Source organism: Oxyura jamaicensis, chromosome 3 (assembly GCF_011077185.1).
Source record: "Oxyura jamaicensis isolate SHBP4307 breed ruddy duck chromosome 3, BPBGC_Ojam_1.0, whole genome shotgun sequence".
Lineage (NCBI taxonomy): Eukaryota > Metazoa > Chordata > Aves > Anseriformes > Anatidae > Oxyura > Oxyura jamaicensis.
Genome location: NC_048895.1, coordinates 35,151,555 through 35,171,029, shown reverse-complemented (window position 1 = coordinate 35,171,029; position 19,475 = coordinate 35,151,555). Strand labels below are relative to the sequence as shown.

At 39.2% G+C, this 19,475-nt stretch overlaps 1 protein-coding gene across 2 annotated transcripts in view; it reads left to right on the top strand.

Moving 5' to 3' along the window:
• The first annotated feature begins 12,702 nt into the window (after positions 1 to 12,702).
• The window catches only part of CNIH3 (cornichon family AMPA receptor auxiliary protein 3), a 48,693-nt gene continuing 41,920 nt past the window's right edge, over positions 12,703 to 19,475 (top strand). For both annotated transcript variants that reach the window (XR_004749358.1, XM_035321473.1), the window contains exon 1: positions 12,703 to 12,866. Coding sequence is in view for 1 of the 2 variants with exons in the window: in XM_035321473.1 (XP_035177364.1) it covers positions 12,786 to 12,866 (81 nt within the window). In the remaining variant the exon portion in view is untranslated. The remainder of the gene's footprint in view (positions 12,867 to 19,475) is intronic.

Genomic DNA, 19,475 nt, shown 5'->3' with positions numbered 1-19,475 from the left:
TTTGTTTGCTTTTTTTTTTTTTTTTTTTCTCTTTAAGCACAGATACCAAAGGGAAGAAGTAATTAACTGACCAATTCATTGATGTGACTACTGAACAATCCTGTTTAAAGATAAATCCTTGAGAAAAAGCACACAGAGTTATTGGTTGCTGATTGACAATAGAAAATCATATAAACAGACATTCTTCTTCAAAAAGTGTTGTCTGCTGCTCTGCAGGGGCTCCAATGGGGTACTGTAGCTTTGCTTCATCATCACTTAGATTGTGTACTGTTCCTGGGGAAGTACAGGGAAGGAGGAAAGAAACCAATGGAGAAATTTAAAAAGTTAGGTATATAAAATCTAAGCCATTGACTCCTCAGGGGTTTCAGCCCAGCTGTGCTAGAAATGTGCTGTATTACTCTGAACAAGCCATTGCATCTGTTGGCACCTCACACCTTTATTTGATTTAGGGCAGAAGTTTCAGATTAGTTGAAGCCAATCTAGGACATGAAATAATGTTGCAAAAAGGGACATTCCTCCCCCTCCCCCTTCTTAATCACACGGTAAAATTGATCTAGCTAAAAATTAGTATTTAATGGAGTCTGTAACTTAAACAAGCCATGTGTGTTGACAGATGGTTGGTGGTGCTAGGAAAATGGATGGACTGGGAATGAGCAGCTAGCAGAAGGAAAGGTTAGACAACTGCCCCTGGCAGCAGTGACATTCAGTGGGGGAATGGCCAGCTATCTACTCTACCACACAATGTGGCCCGAGAGGATTGGGTCTGCAGAGAGAAACAAGTTGTGCTGCCATTCTGAGAGCCACATGGTATGCATTGGAGGGGTTTTATTTTGGGTTGGCTCTAGGTTTGTCCCGTGCAGGAAGTGGGTGTGTTGGGTAGGCTTCCAGGGCATGTCTTCCAGTTCAGTTCATTAGAAAGTTTATGCAGATGTACCAGCATGTGACTGGGGATACCCTGCTGCTAATATTTCTTGAGACCTCTAGGTATTAACATAACACAGAAGTATTTGGAATCTTGTTAAATTTTCCATTTGGGGGTAAGACGTAGGACTGTAGCAGATCCAGTGCTGAGTGAGGAAAGACAGACCGCCAAGATTTCATGTGTTTTTATCACCACAAGAGACTCGGTTGTTTCTGTGCCTGCTGGGAGCCATGGTGTGCCAAGGCTGAAGCTCAAGTCTCCGTGCTGCTCTCTTCGTTATTCTACCAACACAGAACTCTGCTCTTCGTAGCTCCAGGATGCCTCACCCAAACAGCATATGGGCTCACACTCCATCTTAAATGTGTCTTTCTGTGCAGCATCCTTAATTTGCCCTTTGGGGACGCTTTGTGCAGTTCAGTGTGAATACTTTTAATCAGTCACTCTGACAGGAAAAGAAGAGACAGCAGGGGGCACCAAATCTGCATAATTCTGTTAAAACGACAGCATTCGGGGCCGTGCTGATAACACCGACATGATTATGCATACTGACAGCTAAATACCTAGAATTTCTTTACAACACTGGTATTTTTTAAGACACCTCTTTTCTTCTCAGGAGCTACAATGATGAAAGGGAGTTTAAATTTCTACAAATGTAAAAATCTGGCTAGTAGAAGACCTTTCATGTCAATTGTCACCCTATTTGCATCACCCATTTCCCTTCCCCACTTTGGTGCTATAGGCTTCAGAGCTCACACCCAGAAAGGTGCTCTCTCTAATACTAAATTTAGGAAGGCATTTCTTACAACTTATTTTTTTACTTTAAAATCCTCTTCAAGATAAAGAAATACAAAATATATTCCTGCATGGCTGTTGTGGTTCACACAGGGTATCTGTGGGAATATTCTGAAAAGTAGATCTATTATTTGTGTATGTAATATATATATACTCTTTGTATTTGGAAGTGCTTCAGGACTGGATTTTTATTTGAAAGCATGCAAAGACAAGTAACATTGCAGTTTGGCAGGCAGTTTGAAAAATCTATTAATTGGGAACTACACATGGAATCATTTACTTATCTGAAGTGTAAGTTCATCTGGTTAGGTGCATGCCTAAGTAAGTAGTTTTTTTGCTTCCAGGCCTGTTTACTTACTTTAGATGTAATCACTCATTGGATAAAATAGGTAAATTCTAACTGCGTACCTTCTAACCCTTCCAGAACAGGATGTTCTTACACAATAATCTGAATCTATTATAATATAATGTCCATATGCTCATCTGTTATGTGTTATTTCTTTGATTTGAGAAAAACAAAAACAACAACAAAAAAAACCAACAAAACGCTGTTTATCCTAAATGACTAATAGGAATCTATATTCACAGGGAACAGAAAAATACTTATAACCACCCATAAAGAGGTTAATGGCTTTTCAAAAACTGCTTCATAGAAGTCTCATAGCCTGCTGTTCAACCTAAGCATGATTCCTGCTGTAATGTGGTTGCTGCATGTCATTGGTTAATGGTATTGATGCTTATTTTGTTGGAGACTGCTACAGTGAAGTCTTTGCGAAATAAGCCAGTAGTTTTTTTCTCTTACTTATTTAACTTAATTAAAACAAATTAGAACATTCTGGCTTAAAATATTGTTGTATCATATGTGATATGGTTGGAAGGTACACCAAAATGCCACTGAGTTAATCACCTAACAAAAAAACAAGACCAAGTATTTCCATATATTTCTTGAATAACTCTGTGTAAACTGCTCTTGAAATATTCCAATTCATGGAATTGGCCTCAGTGGTGATATCTATTCCATTACTTCGTTGTCTTTACCAACAGGAAACTCCTCCTAATTTCTAATTTAAATTATTTTTTGTAATTTGAGATAATTACATGTTATTCTATCTGTAGTGAATGAAGAACATTATATTCTATTTCTACACTCAGTACTTCTGTGGAGAATAGTCAGACCTGTTAGTGTCACTGATAAGCACCAGCCTTGGGCAAGAGGGAGTTGAGCAGCTTACTCCTGCTTATCTCTTATACAAACTTTGGTGTGAGAGGCTGCTGAAGGTAGTCTTATGGTGGCAGGATGACCCTGTTCTGGCATTAGAACAGAATTTTGAAGGCCACAGTGTCCAGAGTGAAACCTTTTGCTTTGTTATGTGTAAAATGAATATTAAAGTTAACATCCCTGAATGTGATAATGAACTTGAAGTACATGGTAAACATTTATGACTATAGTACTCAACTCTTCACCCAAATCATGCTAAACGTCACTCCAGATATGTTTAGGATATAAACAAAAAGAGGCTAGTGTAGAAGTTAATGTCAGGAAAAATAGAGAGTTAGGAAAAAAGAACAGCAGGGGGGAGAAAGAAGAAACTGGATACCTAGAAGAGGCAGTCAATGGGCTGTGCTCCTGGGATGCCTTCTTGGTAGGCCCTTCACCTTCACATTTGGTGAGGAATACCCAGGACAGCATTTTGCACTGTTATCATTTGTTAGTGCTACTGCAGTATGTGTATTTGTCAACGGCAATTCAGAATCTTCTATCTGTCGCCCTATTAAATACTTTCAACTTTGCAAAACTGTCTCAGTGAAAGTCCTTAGCAGGGCTCTGAAACAGGCAAACATTCGATAAATCTTCTTTAACGCAACAACTCTTTCCATATTTGAAGACAATTTTCAAGCATGCCTTCATAGATTCCTTTGGGTGAAATGAGCTCAATTTTTCCAGCCTTGCCTCAGAGGTCTTTTTTTTTTTTTTTTTTTTTTTTTTAATCTCTAATATTGCCTGAATTACATCAAACTGATTCCTATAGCTTTTGCAAGCATAGTGTCCCAAAATTTTGTTACTTCACTTCTTCAATGCTACATCTTGGCTTATATACCCTCGTATGATGGTCTCTTTTTTCATGCCAGATTGATGTTATTGACTCGTGCTCAGTTTATGATAAAGCTTGCAACTATTTTTCTGAGGACTGCTATCTGATTGTTCCCACTCTTAATATTGTGTATTTAATGATTCCTACCTGAATAGTAGGAATTTAGGTAATTATTTGTATCTAAATGTAGTACTTCTCATTTGTCTTCATTGAGTTGCTTATACTTTTCACTCTGACTCTTTAACTTGTCACGATGATTCTGAATTTGCCTCCTACCCTTTCTCAGGCAGTTAAGGGATCCTTTGCATTTGCTTGCTAAATGGTATTTAAGAACACTCTCTACTGTGTTATCCAAAATATTAACGGGAGTTTTGAACAGTGCTAGATCTGAGGTAGAATCCCACAGAATCCCAAGTGCAAAATCCTTCTACTTTGACAGTGAATCATGAATTGCAGTAACACCTAAGTTTTCCCAACGCAACAATACTAGTCACCTAAAAAAGTCAACTAAACCACGCTTCCTTAACCTATTTTTGAAAATGTCATATGAAACATCATCAAATTCTAAGAGTTAGAATAAATGGCTTTAATTGCTTCTTTCCTTTTCCCAAGTTACTTTGTTACAGGAAGAAGTTTGTTTCATTTAATACAAGTTTACGTTTAATTTGTCATTCATCCTTACTTTTATTTTTTTTTCTCACTTCTAGGTATTGCTTAATTCAAATTAACAGATCACTTACGGAATAAATAAATATACTAAAATGTTTATAATTCCTTGACTTTTCCTTTTGCCCATTCCTGAACATGGTGTTTACCTCAGCTGTCTTTCAGAATTCCTCAAATATATAGTTGACCTGAGATCATAGCAACTTTTAAAATATAAATCATATTGGAAATGTGTTCAAGGAGGTAAACTTGGGTAAACTGGCTTGCCTGCAGGGACATTTTCTTGATATCTCACTGTCTCATAGTGTGCTGTAGTATTTATTTCTGTCAGTTAGTAAGATATCAGTTACCTAGGTAAAGCACGTTTTCACAATACATACAGATACCACAAAACTTTAAAATTGAAGTAGAAACTCACTTAAGAAATATAGAGAGGTGGGTGAATATCTGCTGTTACCCCCTATGAATTTGACAGATATTGGAGATATGAAGTTATGCAATGACCTGTTCCATAAGAGACTATGGCAGCAAATTCAGCCTTAGATTTGGGACCAGAAAATTGTAGGGTCTGGAATTCATACCTGTTGTGCAGAAGACACTAAATAAGTTAACAAAAGAGACTGTGCATTAGATGTGTTGAAACAACAATGGCTGGTGCAGCCTTGGACTGAAATGCAGTTAGGCAGTTGTTCTTGTCTGGAGACTCCCTCTAGTTTGGTTTCATATTTTGCCTAGATATTTGAACAAACTGAATATACATTTACCTTGCAATATAGATCAAAAATAAGGCTTCTGTGACTTGAGTTTCTAAATAGAAAGTTGTCATCTTAAAGAAGACTCTTCCTGTAGTGGAAAATTGAAGATACCATGCATTGTTCATGTAATTTTATAGCTAACAAAGGCAACATTTTCAGTTTTTCCTTCTTATAAGTCAACAAGTCTCTTTTATTCATTTTTAACTCTCTACATCCGGTTTCTAAGAAATGAAAGTGAAAATATGTTGCTAAACATTTAAGTAAATATCCTTAACTTAAAGCAGCTCTCAGTCTTCTGTGCATTTTACAGAGCACTGTTAAAATATGCCTTCAGAAAAGACAGAACTACCCTCTGGACTGTTACTGAGGGTGCACTCAATTCCCTCATCCAAATCATCACTATTTAATATTAAATAGTATGGGCCCCAGTACCAACCCCTGGGGAACACCAACAGTGACTGGTTGCCAGCTTGATTTCACTCCGTTCACCACCACTCTCTGGGCCTGGCCATCCAGCCAGTTTTTAACCCAGCACAGAGTGTACCTGTCCAAGCCACGGGCTGCCAGCTTCTCCAGGAGGATACCATGGAAGAATATGTCAAAGGCTTTGTCATCTTTGCTTCTGCCTCAAGTCCCAGCCTGTTGACTTCATTAGCTTTGGTTAACCAAATAATATTGCTTATGATAATTGTTTCAATAGACACAGAATTATCGTCACTAAAATGAAGGCTTCAGAAAACCAAATAACCTCCCACCTAGATATTTGCTGGAATTTTTTTTTTTAGATAACCATGTGGAAGTCCATAAGGAAAACTTGCCTGAAGTCAATTTGATCTTGAATGTTGCTTAAACTGTAATTAAAGGAAACTCTTACATCTGTTAGGTCAAAAACAAAACAAAGCCCCCCAAAACCAAACCAAACAAAATGAAGAAAACAAAACCCCACACACATTAGGTCAACAATTTATGTAACCTGGTCAGCAAGAAACATAGTGATAGCATCTACTACTCTGAATCACTTGGCTGGCTGATGCCAGGGCAGTTACATTAATGTGAAGCTGCTAAAGGTTCATGTAGAAGATAACTTAGTCTCTCTATAGAAGAATTAAGTACTTTGAGCTAAGAATTATTTTGTGTGTGTGTATGCAATACTTGTGAGTCATGATAGTTTCTTAAAGGCTGTTTAACTTTATGAAGTTGACATGAGTCATTGTTCTCTTCCTAGGTAATGATTAGTTAAGATCACATTTATCTCTTCCATCTCTCTTAGGCTTGTGCTTCATTGATCTTCCAGTGAACAACTGCTTCAGAGTACTGAGTGACAAGTTAAGTCTTTAAGACATAACACAAGATAACTCCATTTGGAAAGAATGGATGACTAGCGCTGACACCTGTTACTGCTCAGCTACTTTTGTCTCTGAAATAAAAGTGACAATTGGTTTAACAAAAGTAAGTGTACCTTGTCCTTTTTGATTAATATCATCATTCATGAAATAGGTACAGAATATATAGAACTTGGCAAAAGGCATCTCAGAATAGCATAGATTTTGTAATTTCCAAAAATAAACCAAAAGAGGGAAGAATTGTCTTTATTGACTGTAACACAATCACTGTTTCTTGTAGCTGTTTCTACTGTTAAAATGAGTATTCCAGATAGCATTCAGAATATTTGCTAAAGATCAAGCAAATCTAGAGCTAGACCCAAACATTCATTATCTGACCTTGTGGTCTAGGCAAATTTATTTAGACTTTTCGATATAACAGTAAGAAGAAGTAGAGAATCCAAATGAACAGAATATATTTGTGGTACAAATTGTATGAGAATCTCCATCCAGGATTTCCAACCTTTTATTTCTCTTCTTTGCAAGAGATGGATAAATCACAAGGAATCACTTAGTCTTGCTGTTTCTGCTTCAGACTAGGAATATTTCATATGTTGTTAAAAACAGGATGGTTAATGTATTGAAGATTTATATTTAGAATAGGAATGATCTTTCAGAACTGCCATTCTCCTGAGACTTATTATTAAACATGTTCCCGCTCCTCCATTGCCACCTCCAACCTTTTCTTCTGGTATTTTTCCAATTTACGAATCAATTCTTTGGCTCTTGTTGTCAAATACTAAAATAATTTTTATGAGGGATTTGACGGAAGTGAAATTCAAACTGATACAGTGCTACATCACTAGTTTAACTCCTATAATTAAAGTAATAAATAAATAAATAAATAAATACAACATTTATGGGCTTTTAGTTTTCTTGCTGGCAAAACATGATGAATACGTTTCAAAGTTGCAAGTGCTTAGGGGATCAGTTTGGACAAGCTTTAACTAAATTCAGCATTTGATAATCACTTCTGTACTATGCTAATAGTACAACTCTTGGGATTTGAGCTATTGAATTTTTTTCTTCTTTAAAATGAGATAAGTGAAAACTGATATTAATTTATCAGATGGAGAGGACAATGAGGCAAAGCTACAAGGTCCTGAGGTGATGGCAACCAGTCCATTTGTACTGACACCACAGTATGTGCTGTTAATGTCTGTATAGCCTCTCCTTCCTTTCACGTTGTGGATGTACCCACACCTCATAAACCTGTGGCAACACACTTAAAAAAAAATAATGAATACAGACATAAAGTAATGCTTATGTATTCGTTAGTCAACACTGTTATTTATGAACACCATATTGAAGCTACTCATTTATGCGTGCAAGTTAAAAATGACTAAGACCACGAATTCAGATAGAACACATATGTCAGTTTAGTGAAATACTGAAAATTCTCAAAACTATAGCAAAGACACCAGCTCTTTGTTTTACTGCATCAGACTGTTGTTTACTGGATAATAGGGATGAGCATGCATTAGCAATAGCAGTCTCTGTACAAAGAGAGAAAGAAGAAGAAAAATTTCATTTATTGTGAGTTTAATTTCATTCTTAGAAGAGCTCAGAAGGACATCACATGTTTGACTTAGTTCTGGCTTCTTTCTTTAGAATGATGGAGACATGAAGTGGGATTTAATAGCTTCTGCAGTAGGCAGGAACAACCAGCAAGGCTCTGCTAGATCTTCAGTGACGGGTGAAGAGTTTCTTGTAGCTTATTTATTCATGAAATTTATTATTCCATTTTCAGCTCTGAAGGAATTCAGTTAGTCAGAAGTGATAAAGCTGGAGATTCCTTGCAAAACAAGAATTAATTTGCTGCTTCCTATTGGCAGGAAGATGTTCGGCCACTGCCAGGAAAGCAGGCTCATCATGCATAACAATTTCTTGGGAAGACAAGCGCCATCACTCCACACATCTCCCCCTTCCTCCTTCTTTACCCTAGCTTTTGTTGCTGAGCTTGCCATCATGTGGTATGGTATATGTCATGGGTCAGTTTGGGTCAGCTGTCCTGGCTGCATCCCCTCCTGGCTCCATGTGCACTCCTAGCCTCCTTACTGACAGTGCAGCACGAGAAGCTGAAAAGTTCTTGACTCTGCACAAGCACTGCTCCACAACAACTGAAAACATTGGTGTGTTATCACCACTATTTTCATCAAAAATCCAAAACACAGCATCATACAAGCCTCTAAGAAGAAAATGAACTCTATCCTAGCCAAAACCATGACCATATCCACCACTTATTCCATGTCTCTTATGTCAGGCTCAGGTTCTACACTTTCAAACACATTCTAATTAATCACCACCTTTCAATGAATACACAAATATCATTCCCTTAGTCTATGGACCACCCCAGTGAGATGTCCACAAAATGTCCACAAAATATCCCCCGAGTTCTTTTAGTCCATGACTTAGATTCTTATATTTCTCTGTTGTGGTGGTCACTCAGGATGGGAGAGGCAGTGTGTTGTGTGCGGTAGCTGGACATCACAGCCAGCTCAGGTCGCATCACTGCTGCACTTGCACTGCTTCTTGTGATGCTCATGCTCTGTTGGTTTGAATGGTTCCTGCCACAGGACTTCCTATAAAGTGTAAATAAGATGATGGTTTGCAAAAATTTAAAGGTACATCCATCACAATCTCCACCCTTGGACCAGGCTGTATCATTTAACATTGCAATTCCTCCTCTTCCCCTGGCCTGGCTAGCAGCAAGGGGTTCCTGCTCTAGGACTTCCTATAACATGCAACTCAAATAATGAATTACAACATCTTAAAGTCGTATCTGTTACAATCTCCATCCCTTGCCCTTTTGGACCAAGCCATAGGGTTTAACATTGCAATGAACTCCTCCCCTTGCCCCTGCTCCAGCCTGGGCTTGTCCATTGGCCACAGTCCCTTAGAGGTGTACCTGCTGTGGCATAGCCTTATGCATGAGCCAGAGTCCCTTCAGAGGTCTACCTACTGTGCTCTGGACTTACCTGTCCATGGCCACAGACACTTCCAGCTCTATCTGTTCTGGTGTGGTCTTATTAATGGGCCACAGCCTCTTCAGAGGTATACCTGCTGCAGCATGGATGTATCCACAGCCACAGTTGCTTCAAGGTGTACAAGCTCTGGTGCAGCCTTTTCCACGGGCCACAATCCCTTCAGAGGTCCCTTCAGACACCTGCTGTGTTATTTTTTTTCATGGCCACAGGTGCTTCAATGTATTCTGGCATGGCCTTATCCATGGACACTGCAAGGTGTACTTGCTGCAGCATGGACTTCTCCATGGCCCCAGACACTTTGATGTGTAGTTGCTCTAGAGTGGACTTATCCATACCCAGAGACACTTCAAGGTGTATATGCTCCCTTGTGGACTCATCCGCTTTTATTCTGTTAGCACAAAAGAAACCCAAGTGTGTCTCTTTATTTTGGGAAGTGTAAAAATAACAGTTTTGAAAATAACATTTTATTTTTCTAAAGGTGATCATATTCTGTATGTACATCTGCTGTGCTTGTTCCAGATCCCTTAAGTTGATAATGCAGCATCCTCAGCTCTCAAACCATCCCTTCTGGTCTCTGTGAAGTGCATTACTTCAAAGCAGCACAGCTGGGTCCTGGCTGTAATTTCTCATGCAGCTAGGATCAGAACCATTAGTTTATTTGAAGGTTAGGACCAAGACCTTAGAAGTGAATGCAGAACTAACAGACAGTCTTATGTTCCTGCTGTGTTCACAGGGCTTGAGCCAGTGAAAAAAGGGGCAGGCACATCTAAATTATTTTCACCTTTTGCCTCAGTTACCATGATTTGCAGTAATCTAGTTCAGAAACGACATAGGAATGGCTCCTTGATGTGAGGTCCTCATCACACACATAGTTGTAATGAGTTTCTAATGAGATGGAGATAAGGAAGACATTCTTAGCGATTACTGTATAGCTTGGACAAATCTCAGAGATGTACTAAGTGAAGGCTAAATCTTTCCACTCTTTTCCATCAGTTAAATATCTCAGGATACGTAAGATATCCTTATGGTATAATGTAAGAAAGTGATAGGACAAAAAACTTTAACTTTTTACCAAGAACCTCTGTAATTAGTCAGTCATTAACAATGATTAATGGCTAGAAGTAGGGCCAATGGGAAATACATGTTTTGAAATCAGTATCAGGAAAGACTGTGCAATATTGGAAGCATTTGGCTGTGGAACTGTCACTTTACAGAACGAGAAACATTTTACCTGTGTGTTCATCAGACAGCTTCAAATACATAACTGAAATGTAAATGAGGATAAGAGGCAGTGGGAAACAGGAGAATATTTACCTTATAGTCCAAATTGATACTTAATCGTTGCTTCCATGTCTGTCTGTAATGATACCTATAGGATGTTTTTATTTTTATTTATATTCGCGTGTGTGTGCATGTGTGTACACATATATGCTCCTAAGTGCTCCAGAAGGAAACATTTTATTTTTGTTTTCCTGGAAGCTTTGGGTGCTCTGTGATGAATCTTACCATCGGTAATGTATATCCAGGTTTTAAAGCAACCAGGACAAAATAAAACAAAAACTACATAAAATCCAAAGCTGCTTCTGTAGCTCATTTTCAGCTCTTTTCCAAATGTGTGGTTATGAATAAACCCTTTACTTTCTCGTGTATGCTCTGCAGAATTTCAGATACAAAGCAATTAAAAAGGTCAAAGAATTACAATATATTTACTGCATCTCTGTATGACAGCAAAGCTCATTTTTTTTGCTGTGTTCTGTCCTTCTTTATTAAATCATCAAATCACATGTACATTCCAGAGCAGCTCAGTTATAAAAGGTTATTTCCATCAGTTTATTCCTGACTGGTTTATTAATTACTGGCCTTGACACTCAGGTCAAGTCAGCACTCTTCCCTCATGATCGAAGTGCGGATTATGTTTAAAACACAGTACCTTAATTTTAACCAACCAAGCTAGTCCCTTCCATCCATAGATAGAAAGAAAATGCTATGAACTGAAATTCTTTTAAGTTTTGTAAAGACTTTTCAAACACATAGCTTTCATCCATGGTTTTTCAGAATATTTTTAAATTAGTCCTCAGGTAGTTCTGTGGTATTTTCTACTGATTTTTGGGTTTGCTTGTCTGCAAGCCTGCTGTACTGCCAGCTGCTGTGGTACAAAGAGACAGAAGAACTGGTTGGAAATCTTAAAAAAACTCCCTGCAGAAACTGCTAAGGCATGTCTCGAGACACTATGGGAGCTGTCAAAGACCAGGTAGGAAGGAAGAGGCTTACCCTTCATTCCTGATTTTAAATCTGTACTTTAGCAGTTTGGATATTGCGAATACCCAGAAGTCGCAAAGCGCGATCTCCTGAATTGTCGTTTAAAACGGCTTTGCCTTTTATTTACTCTATCTGCAAATATCCTTTTTTCACCTTGTGGGAAAGAATATAAGGGTGGTGCTTCGCTGAGAGACTCGGTTGCAGTCAGTTCTCCCCTGGGCTGTTTCTGAAGCCTGTCTTCCTGCGAGGACGGCGGCTCCGGCGCTGGCCTTGCCTTGCCGGGTGACCCCTGGCAGCGCCTCAGCCTGCTCCTGGCCACGCTCTCCCCACTGGGGCGCCTCACCCCTCCTGCCCTCCTCGTCACGAGTTTGGGCAAGTCACTATTTGTTCAAGATCTGGCCCAAGCCGACCTCAGCTCATAGCCCAGGCTCATACCCCTCACGCTGTCGTGATACGATTTCCGTCAGAACCACGCAGTCGTGACGGAAGACACCGCCTTACAGGTGACAGGACCCCAGCACGCACACACACACACACACCCTTCCGCCAGCCCCGCACCGACGCCCCCCGGCCGCCTCCATCGCCGTCGCCCCGCGCCTCACACGCGAGGGCGGAGGGGAGGGGAAGGGAGGGGCGGGCGGCGGCAAGCCCGGCCGCTCGCAGCTCGCTCCGCCGCCAGCAGCAGGTGGAGGGCTCGCCGCCGCCGCCGCCGCCGCTGCCGGGGAGGGGGCGGGCGGAGGCCAGGCACGGCGCTGCGGGAGGCGGGACGGGCTCGGAGGAGCGGAGGGAGCCGCTGCGAGGGCCCTTTGTCCTGGGGACGAGCATCCCTTCCCTTGTGCTGTCCGAGGGCGGAGGCGCGGGCGCCCGTCTCCCCCCCCACCCCTCCCGGGAGCTTGGGGGTCACTGCTCTGCCGTGCCCGCTCCCCGTCATGGCCTTCACCTTCGCCGCCTTCTGCTACATGCTGTCGCTGGTCCTCTGCGCCGCCCTCATCTTCTTCGCCATCTGGCATGTGAGTACCCCGCGGGGGCCGTCGGGGGGCAGGCGGAGCGGGAGCAGGGGCGGGGGTCTCCGGCGTGGGCAGGGCGGGCAGGGCCCCTGACACCGCTGTGGGGATATATACCCGTATATCTGTATCCAGTTAAGTTTTTACAAACATAAATCAAGGGAAAGTGCTTCCACGATAGCTTATAAAGAATGCACTTGTTTGTGCTTCTGGGAAGTGCTCGCACCCTGAGCGCCGTGGTAGCGTTGTGCGCCTGGAGAACTTGTACGCCGCTGGCTTTCCCTGGCACGAGGACACCCGTGCACACAGCGTCACCCGTGCTAGCGCCGGAGCTCTCCGAGGGACGTGCTTTTGTTGCCCAGGAACAGAGCCCCCACGTACCTGGCGAAGCAGATCTGTCCTTCAATAAGTACTGCGCCGACAACTTTCTTAAAAGTCATATTTCAAACTGAAACTTCGTCAGCCTTTGTGATGCATGAGCTGGTGTTTCGATTCCTTCTTCGCCAATTTCTCTTGAGAGCGGTGCTGTTCGTTCCCTGCTGTATGCAGGGTGGCTGTGATAGCAGTAAGTGTGCAACTTAAAATATGTTTGTTTCCACAGTGATGAAATTATCCATATGCATAATTTAAAATTATTTTATATGGTTACACAGTGTGGAATTATTTACACTATGTCTTGTACGTCTTTGTATATCACACAAAGAACTTTGTGCTGTAAACATTCAGGGTGGAGCAGGATAAGCTGAAACAGAGCTCAACCGATCCTGGTTGGATAGCACTTTGAGCAACCTGGTCTAGTGGGTGTCATCCCTGCCCATGGCAGGGGGTTGGAACGGGATGATCTCTGAGGTCCCTTCCAACCCAAGCCATTCAATGATTCTGTGAATGCCTTGGCAGGTACCTGATGGAATAAGATTAAAAAAAAAAAAAAAAAAAAGCAACCTCCTTTAACTAACAAGCAAGGGAGATAGAGAATTTATTTTTATTATAACATGAGTAAAGCTGCTATCTTAGCTATATGTAGGCACGTTAGAGGTAGGAAGCAGTCAGCTGAGAGGATTCTTTGAAATCTAATTGTTCTGAACAGTTAATGGTGCAGTTAAAATTTTTTCTTATTAATGAAATGACAAAAAATGTGATGGTGATGTCGTGTACTGCAGAGACTGAAAAGGATCTCTAGGAGTCAACTACTCTACTCCCACTCCTTGCAAAAAAAGGGGTGGTACAATTTAGATGATTACTCATGTTTCCTTCTTTCCTTTTCCCCAAACCATAAGGTCTCCCAAAGGGATAATTCTGCAAATTCTTCAAACCGATTAGAGTTAAAAAATGTTTTCTGAGTGTTTGTTGAATCTCTTTCTACAAATTGCACTGCTATTTCTGTAATTACTAACACAGTTTTTAACATTTTATATATTTATACTCTGTTATCATGTTTCAGCAGTTGTCATTTTCCTGGACTGAAGTTGTTGTTGGCTGAAGACATACAGTTTGTCTAGCAAATGGTGCAAATTATTTTTCCATACATAAATCAGTGTAGTCACTGCAAATTTGGTGAAGCACGTTTCATCTTTCAGTCTGTAAACCCACGGAGAGCAATCCATTATTTCTAGAGATCTGTAAGAAGCAAAGAAGAAAGGAAACCCTTTGTCAATAGGCTTATGTGTATGGCACATGTTTCTCACATCCATTGTAAAACTATTGAGGGACTGAAATTGAAAATGGCTGGAAACACCGTTCTACTGTAATAGAGCAAGAATTGGTACTCCTGTTATAAATAGATAATCCTATTGAAGTGCATGGTTTGTGTGAAGGTCATAGAATAACAGATGGAACTCCCTGCCAGAACAAATTTTTAAGCATACCTAATACAAAACAATTTCTATCATCCGTTCTGTAAGAACTGTTATAATTTGGTTCCTGATTTCTTAAATGTAGTCTGACATGTAGCTTATGTATTGAGTCATAGGAGTTTCTTTTACCTTAAACATCTCATTGTGAAAGTCTTCCCAAGAAACAAAACTCCTACTCCTTCCTGCAACCAGATTTTTATCTTTATTTTTTGCTGTAATGTATTTGCAAGGGACAGTTGACGTATTTTAAATAGTTTCTCATAAGGGCAGCAGAGGATTTTAAATATTACATTTTTCTGCTAAAATGCTTTTTTTCCCTTTTTCTTTTTAACGTTTTCTTATTAGGAACAAAGTGCTGATTAATCTGAGCATCTCATCACATTGAAAGATTACAGGGTTCTAATACTGAATCTGCATTTACATTTTGTACATTATTTTAAAGGATGAGTGTAAAATGCAACATTTCGACTTGGTGTTGTTCAGATGCTGTGGTTTAACCTGGCCGGCCGCTAAGCACCACACAGCCGTTCACTCACCTTCTCCTTTCCCTCTCTGGGATGGGGGAGAGAATTAGAAAGAAATGAAAACCTGTGGTTTGAGATAAAGACAGTTTATTAGGACAGGAAAGAAAGGAAAATAATAATAATAATAGTACTACTAATAATAATGTGTACAAACAAGTGATACACAATGCAATTGCTCACCACCCGCTGATCGATGCCCAGTCTATGCATGAGCAGCCAGCCCCCCACCCTGGCTAGCCACCCCTATATATTGTTCAGCATGACGCCAGATGGTATGGAATACCCCTTTGGCCAGTTTGGGTCAGCTGTCCTGGGTCTGTCCCCTCCCAGCTCCTGCTGCACCCCCAGCCTGCCCGCTGGTGGGACAGCGTGAGAAGCTGAAAAGTCCTTGGCTTAGTGTAAGCACTGCTCTGCAGCAATTAAAACATCAGTGTGGTATCAACATTATTCTCATCCTAAATCCCAAACACAGCACCCTACCAGCTACTAGGAGGAAAATTAACTCTATCTTAGCTGAAACCAGGACATCAGACCAGAATCTGACTGAAGTTTGGGCAGTTATTTAGAATGAATTTACAGTTGTTCAAATGAAATTTCATTTTCTTCCTACTCAGTAGTCAGATGGATTTTATAAGAATGATAATTTTCATTACTATAGATTCAATATATAGGTTCAATAAAAGCTATGAAATGAAAACAAAATAAGAGTGTAAAATGAGGGTATTGATTTTTGGAAACTACTCTCCTGATGCCTTTATCATAGAAGGACAGTAAAACATTCCTGTGCTATGTACTCTTTGGAGTACAGGTAAAATGACGTTGGTTAGAATGTTTAAAATAATTTTAAGTAAACTATGGGAACTCTTTCAGACTTCTGGAGAGTGTAGCAACATTTTTTTCCTTCCTCTGAGTGATCTTCTCATATAGGTTGTTAGTGTTTTCTGTCATAGAAAAAACAAAGCAAAACAAAACAAGTTAGTTGATACAAACAGAAACATTTGTTTAAACTATGTGCAAGGTTCATCTTAATGTAATACTTTTGGAATTTCATTCATATATATTAGTGAAAGAAAAGGGCTTAAAAAAATAAATCTGTGTCCTACCTAATACCGTTACTGGTCTCTGTGGTATGGGAATTTCTTAAACGTTTAGATTATTCAATGTTCACATTACCTCCATCTGTAAAGACACAATACTAAAAACATCACGTAGAAATGTATACTTTTGTATCACTGTTGTGGAAAAGTACTAGAGGATTTAGTAGAGAACGGTGATCTTTCTGCTTTGTTTCTTCTAAAAACCCTGTGGAATTTCATAAAGCCCTACATTCCCATTACAGAATTATATAGGCTGTTTCAAACATTATATAGGCTGTTTCTGGTATTTGGAGTAAAATTTGCAAAACTTTATGAATTAGACCTTTCAAAATTCAATAAACCTTTTTAATCTGAGGTCTAAACGTGTTGAGTGTGTTTGAGTTCTCATAAGTACACAGTTTAGTAAAGTTGATTGTACTTGAAGCAATATTCACCAAATGTGTATCAGTTAAATGAGACTGTCTTCAGAAGAAGCTAGCATCAAAATGCTAAGAAAACTTCAGTGAGCAAATATCTTGTGAGGAAAAAAAAAAGATATACACACCGAGGTACTGCATGTGACTGTAAGCTGTTTCAGAAATAAACTTTTGATAGCACTTTATTTGCATTACTAGCTGTGGTATCATTTAAATGTATATTGACCAAGGAGTCCTCTCTGTTGGACTAATACAGCTGAGCATATTTTGGTGGGGCTGTGTGGTGCAGCTAACAGCAGGATTTGGTCTGTCAACTGCATAGTGTTATATCTGCCTCTGATCGTGCTGTAAGCTCAAGAACAGAGTGTATGGCCTTCTTACTAAACATCATAGACACTTTGATTTGCTGTCTTCAGCTATTCGTGTTGTTCTTTATAGATTTTAATTTATAATTATTTTTATAATTATTATAATGTATTTTAATTACATAAGCAGTTTTACTCCATTCCTAAACTATTTTAACTAAGATTTAGCTTCCCATTAACATTTAAGTGAGCCATGTCTTTTTGAACTCCCAGTGAGATCTGACATACCACGTTCTTTTCTAGTATAGCTCCATTGATTTCAATTATGTCTGAATTGAAGTTGACTGAAAGTGACCAAATTCTGGTTTATGTGTTGTCGCTTAATGTATGACAGGCTTGTACAAAGACCTGCAGCACTATTATTCTCTACAAATACATTGTTTTGGGGTAATCTGACTACATATAAGAGAGTCCTTCTCTTTCTTCGTATTTTAAGATGAATTATCTGCTTTGAGATTTGTTATTTTAAGGAAAGCTTTATGAAAAGAGCATTTCAAAGTGTTCCATTTTATAATAACACAACAAAACAAAATAGCAAGGACATTGCTGTTTGAAAAATGAATTTAAGTGGGGGACCATCTCTTGGAACTAATACCAGTGTATCCGTGAATGTGTGCAATTGCTTAATAACCAGTAGTACTTGAGGATTGCCAGAAAGTATTAGGAGTATTAGGCCAGGGAAAAAATGAATGGTGCTGGCCTAAGGAGTTGTACCAAATCAGCTGGGCTTATGCAGTTCTTCAATATAGTTGTGAATTCAATTGATTCTAGAAACAGTTGTGTCATGGCAAGAGTAGCGTGTGCTGAAATCTGTGATAGTTACTTAAATGTAGTAACAAGAAGAATAAAATAGCAGAGTATATATTTTTTGCTTTATTTATTTATCCTTTTGGAGTTTGAGGACAGTGTTAGTGCTGATAAACTACCTTCCTATGACAGGCCTGAATTAACAGTTACCAGATCACAATTATATTTAAAACCAGGGGGAGGCAGTGACTGAAAAAAGTATTGTAGGCTAAGATGGACTTTTAGTTTTTAATTAGTTCCTTTTTTTTTTTTTTTTTTTTTTTTTTTTTTTTTTGAGAATACCAAGGAAGGAAGCCTTTGGAAACTATGTGGTGTGCTGTTTCCTCTGTTGGCTTTGTTTGTTATGTTTAGCAGATGGCTTAAATTTTCAGTTCATTGTTTTCTCATTTACGAAGTGTGGATAATAGAACTGAACTCCAAGTACTGCATGACATCTTTTAACATATAACCCCAAAATGTCTTTGCTTTCCAACAGAAGGTGCTATTGACATAGAAGATGTTGCCACTTCTGTTATTTTTCACTTTACTGTCCTACTGATATGGACTGTATTTTATCAGTACTCAATTTGCAGTAGCGTAGGTAGAAAAATTTGAAAGCTCTCCAAGAGTTACATAAATGGAATTTGGTGAATATTCAGTATCAATCTCACCTAGGCTTCCTCATAAAATTGTTAGCCTAATTTTTGATAAATTGTTTAACCTTAGTTTTAAAGATAAGTAAAAAGCACACAAGATAATTATTTAAAGCTTGTGCTGATGGCAAATTCACTTGAGCAAAGCACTTTGGCCACAAACTGGTGGCTAGTATATCAGTATTCTCTGTGTATCAGTAGCTTATTTTATCTGTAACTGTGGTTTGGAGGATAGCTGGCTTTTCTATCAGAATCCAGTACAAAGAGCTGTAAGCTCACTTGAACCTGTACTTCTCTTAAGCAAAGGCTGCTGGTCAGCTCAATTTAACCTCCTTACAATCCTTTAGAGCCTGCCTTGAAAAGAAAGTAATTTCTTTGCAGACTTGATTGAGCTTGAATATTCTTTCAGTCATTGAAGTTCAGTTCTGTACTTTAATGAGTCATTAATTCAGTTTCCTGAGAATATTGGATCATTACATGATTAAAAATAGAATGAAATTAAGGTTTGAGGAGCAGGAACACAAACAGTGTTGTTATGTTATACATAGTTCTTGAAGATTTTTTCTTCTCTATCTAAGTGACTGAGCACATTGTCCCCGAAGGTTTCATAGTCATGACAGCTTACGGAGTAAGTCTGATGTGTCTGGCTATAACATAGCCTGACAGCTCCCTTACAATTTTCTTTCAGAAGTTAGTCACATTAATGCTGACAGACAGATACCAGGCCAGGCAGCTTAGCCTACTTAACAAAATATATTTCATGTATTGAAATGTAAATATATTTCAGTATAGTTGCCTTGTCATGCTTAAGTATTAATTAAAAATGGTATAAGTCTTTGGCTCTACCACAGATTTAAAAGCTGTAAAAAGATTAAAATGGATCTCTCTATATGCTGGAATTGTCATGATGAGATTTATTTG